This window comes from Etheostoma spectabile, chromosome 5 (assembly GCF_008692095.1).
Source record: "Etheostoma spectabile isolate EspeVRDwgs_2016 chromosome 5, UIUC_Espe_1.0, whole genome shotgun sequence".
Lineage (NCBI taxonomy): Eukaryota > Metazoa > Chordata > Actinopteri > Perciformes > Percidae > Etheostoma > Etheostoma spectabile.
In genome coordinates this window covers 13,564,501-13,568,476 of record NC_045737.1, presented here as the reverse complement: position 1 = coordinate 13,568,476, position 3,976 = coordinate 13,564,501, and the positions used below count along the sequence as shown (strand labels likewise).

The 3,976-nt window shown below is 38.6% G+C and overlaps 1 protein-coding gene across 1 annotated transcript in view; it reads right to left on the bottom strand.

Annotated features, from left to right (window-relative positions):
* Positions 1–1,334, bottom strand: part of LOC116689180 (derlin-2) — a 6,187-nt gene extending 4,853 nt beyond the window's left edge. Inside the window, exon 1 of the mRNA XM_032515601.1 lies at positions 1,208–1,334. Within this exon, the coding sequence (XP_032371492.1) occupies positions 1,208–1,327 (120 nt within the window). The 5' untranslated portion in view covers positions 1,328–1,334. The remainder of the gene's footprint in view (positions 1–1,207) is intronic.
* Positions 1,335–3,976: the final 2,642 nt, after the last annotated feature.

Sequence of the window (3,976 nt, the reverse complement as noted above, 5' to 3'; positions counted from 1 at the left end):
GTTTGTAGACCCCGGGCTGTCTACAGAGACCGCGTCTCTTTCCAGTGTGTTCTGGGGACAGCCAGCTCGCGGATAGTGGGGAGATGTCTGCTGTATGTGACAACAAATGTTATACCCTTAAACATGCGTGACATCGCTTAGAGCACCTTTAGTAATCAAATTAAACATTTAAAACTATATTCATATCTTACACTTTGACTAAAATTGCAACTGAAACTCAATAATTAACCTTTAACTGACACGTAAGAAGCTTCCATCAAATTAACTTCATCTGAAATCTCAATGGCTTTCTATTACTCTTAAACTGATAGTTAAAACTGCTTAGTTTCAAATCTAATCAAATTCCAAGTGCTTTTTTGCACACTTTACCTGACGCTTCAACTGCTTTCGCCCATTACACATCAACCAACATTTCTACTGCCAATGCCGGGGATTAAAGCTACAGCACATCAGCACTTTAACACACATCTCAACTGCTGTTGTTTTTTTGCTCTGTAACTGACAGCTCAACTCATCTCATACTCTTTAAATGAGTTCAACTGCACCCTGGGATTACATGTTCAGCACTCTCTTCAACTGAAACAGCTCAATAATGAACCTTTAATTGACATCTGTCAACTTCTTTACACTGACACCTCAATTCCCGTCAATGCTTACATTTAAGTTTCAGCTTCATTGGCATGATACAATACAGGATTGGGCAATAAAATGCTCCTGTAGGCCCCTACATGCTACACACACGCATGTATACACATACTGTATTTACAGAACACACACACACACACACACACACACACACACACACACAAGCTTTTTAAACTTTAACCGACATTTGCTGTAACTTTTAACTCTGATCTCAAAGTTTAAGTTGTTTATATAGTTTTGGAAGCTCCACAGACAAAATTTGGTAAATGTAAGCTTTTTCTCGTTGGAAGACACATGTTAGTCTTTTATCAATTTGTTTCAAAATTCTGTTTCAAAAAAGAAGCGTAGAAAAAAACCAACTAAATAATTTAGCTCTTAATATAACAATAACATAATAAGTAGCTTGATAGTGAATTCCAATAGGTAAAGGTTAGAAATGAATGATTCCCTACTATCTCTAAATAATTTTCCTGTCCAATCAAAGCTTGGGGGCCAGAGTTTAAACAATGTTGTTGTTGTTGTTGTTGTTGTTGTTGTTGTTGTTGTTGTTGTTGGTTCTTACCACAGCAGCGGTGGTGAGCACGCAGGCGGTCGTGTAGGCTCGGGTCACCACGGGGATCTGAAAATACTCCTGAGTGAAGCTGTGAGCCATCGCTGCTGCTGCTGCCTCACTGTAAGCCATGATTTACTCACTGAATGCTCCACACAGGCCCCGCCCCCTCTCTCTGCCACCAGCCAATCAGATTCACTCATCAATTAACACCATCCACCCCACACACTGCAAACCTTTTCCACATTACAGTCCCTTTAAATGCAAATAAATTAGAATCCAGATGCAGACATTTAGTTTTTAAGTTGCTTTTTTTTCTCTCCACATTTAATCTACGTGTTGTGAGATCTAAGGAAAAAAAATCCTTAATCTTAGTGAGATTTAGTTTGTGAAATAAAATTTCTGTTAAAAAATATTTTAAAAAGTTACCTAACTGATATTTAGGACTGCAAATGTGATAATAATAATAATTGCACAGCAATAAGTAGACAAACAAAATTTAAAAAAATAAGCTGATATATTTAAACTAATATTGTGCATGAGAATTTATCTACAAAATGATACGTCTTCAAAAGACTTGACATGAGGAATTTACAATTTAAAGCTAAAAGGGAATCAATATTTATATAGTTATGTATTTGTTAAATCATTGATTGATCAGTCTATGAATGAATGAATTAAAACATGTTTTAAGACGTACCATCATTCTGTTACAGCAAAGATTATAGTTTTTTTCGTTTTTTTTTGCAAAATGTTTTAATTATGGCTGATTGCTAAGTCTCAAACACAATAAATGTGATGTGCTTATTACAAACAAAACGGCATTTATTAATAATAAGAAAATTGTATAGATTTTTACTGGTAAATTAACTTCTATGTCTTTCACCAGTTAAATTCACACAATACACTAGTTTTCTTCTAAGCATATTTTTCTCATATTCAACACAAAGACTGAAGTAAGTTGGCCAAAAAGAAATGTATTTCCGTAATTACGCACAATGGCTTTCATCTCTCCAGTAGCAGCAGCGTTTAGTAAAAAGGTTATGGTTTTATTAGAAAGAAAACAATATGCAGTTCATACATTTGAATGTACAGGGTAAAGGCTACATATGAGTAAACAATAATAATATTCAAAGACATCAACAAACAGCAACACATTTTTGCTAAGTTGTTTGTGTATAAATATTATTTCACTGATTAACACTTGAGTTGTAGAAATGATACAACATAGTCTAAATGATGAAAACTGTAATGACTCGTCAGCGTCCCGCACTGAAAAACTAACATCTGATGAACTCCACAGTCTGTGCTGAGCCTTCACGTTTCAAGTGCTGCTACCAGGAACACAGCGGTTCTCAACCTGGGAGACCTGACCCACAAAGAGGTCGGAACATGAGTTTATCAGGTCCAAGAGATCCTTTCACTATCCTGTAGTGGTGGAAGAAGTATGCAGATCTTTTACTTAAAGCAACACCAAAGCACTTTTCCTCTTTGGTCCCCCTACAGGTTGGAAGTGGAATTCTCTCATTGGAACTACAGATCTGCTACCTGATCTGGCAAACTTGCGGTTGTAGCCGGTAGAGAGCCAGAAAGCGAATGCTTCATCACCCTGTTACGAGTTGATGAACCACTGAAACGATTTTGGAAACAATATTTTAAATCACAAAAGAATCGTTGGTGTTGCTTTAAGTAAAAGATCCAACAGTGTAAAAAGAATCCCTTACAAGTAAAAGCTTCAAGTACAGAAATATTATAATAATTGTGCTGCAATCCAATGCACCAAGGAAGTAAAGGAGGTGCTCACAGCTGGAAAAAAATTAAAGTAAATTAAATTTGGGGCTGAATCAGCTGCTCCAGAAAGATCTTGGAAAACAGAAAATAAGAATTAAATTGTAGGGCACCGGTCCCTTTTAGTTCGGTTGAATCGATCTAGAGTCAGTTTTGTTACTTGGTGCGGTTTGTTTGGGAAGGTGAGAACTTGGCAATTGCAATCAGGTGCGCACCAAAAGCGGAGCGTGATCCGACCTGGAACCGAACCAATACTCCGCAAGTCTTAGCTAATGTCTACTGTAGTCTGGTGTGCATGGCAAATGTGGCAGAGCAGCAAACTGTAGCAGCTTCAATGTTTCTCTCACAGAGATAGACAGCGGTCAAGATCCGTCACTTGTATCTCCGTGGTCAAACCAGAGGCCGGCAGAGTAGAGCAAAGTCTCGTAGTACCGTCTCTCGCGAAACAATGTCTGATCATTTTAATGGAATGAGCTGGTTTGACCATGGAGATGCAATAAATACACACTAGTCCAGAACACAGGACAGTCTTCCCGTATTTACTTTCTTGCTCCCGCCCCCCAGACACATCCGACCAATAAGAGGAGTGAACGTTGTCGGGGGATTTGTGATGACGCATTTTGGTACGTGTAGGTACACGATCCCTCCTGCCTGCATGATCCGTTCTGCGCATGTGCAATATGTTCGAGCATGTACAGGTGATATCATGATGAACGCGGATTCACGACACTGCACGATCTGTTCCCATAGACCAGGGGTCTTCAAGGTTTTCAAGGCCAAGGACCCCCAAACTGATGGCGAGATGGAGCGGGGACCCCCTAATTATATATATTGTATAAAATTGTGTTATATCAAACTGGTCCTATAGTGCCATGTGTGCATTGATGACTGAAAGACATCTTCTGCCACCATATTTCATTTACATTCTGAATATAAAAAAAAGTCTAATCAACCAAAACTCTCGCGACCCCCATGCAGTACCTCCGCGGACCC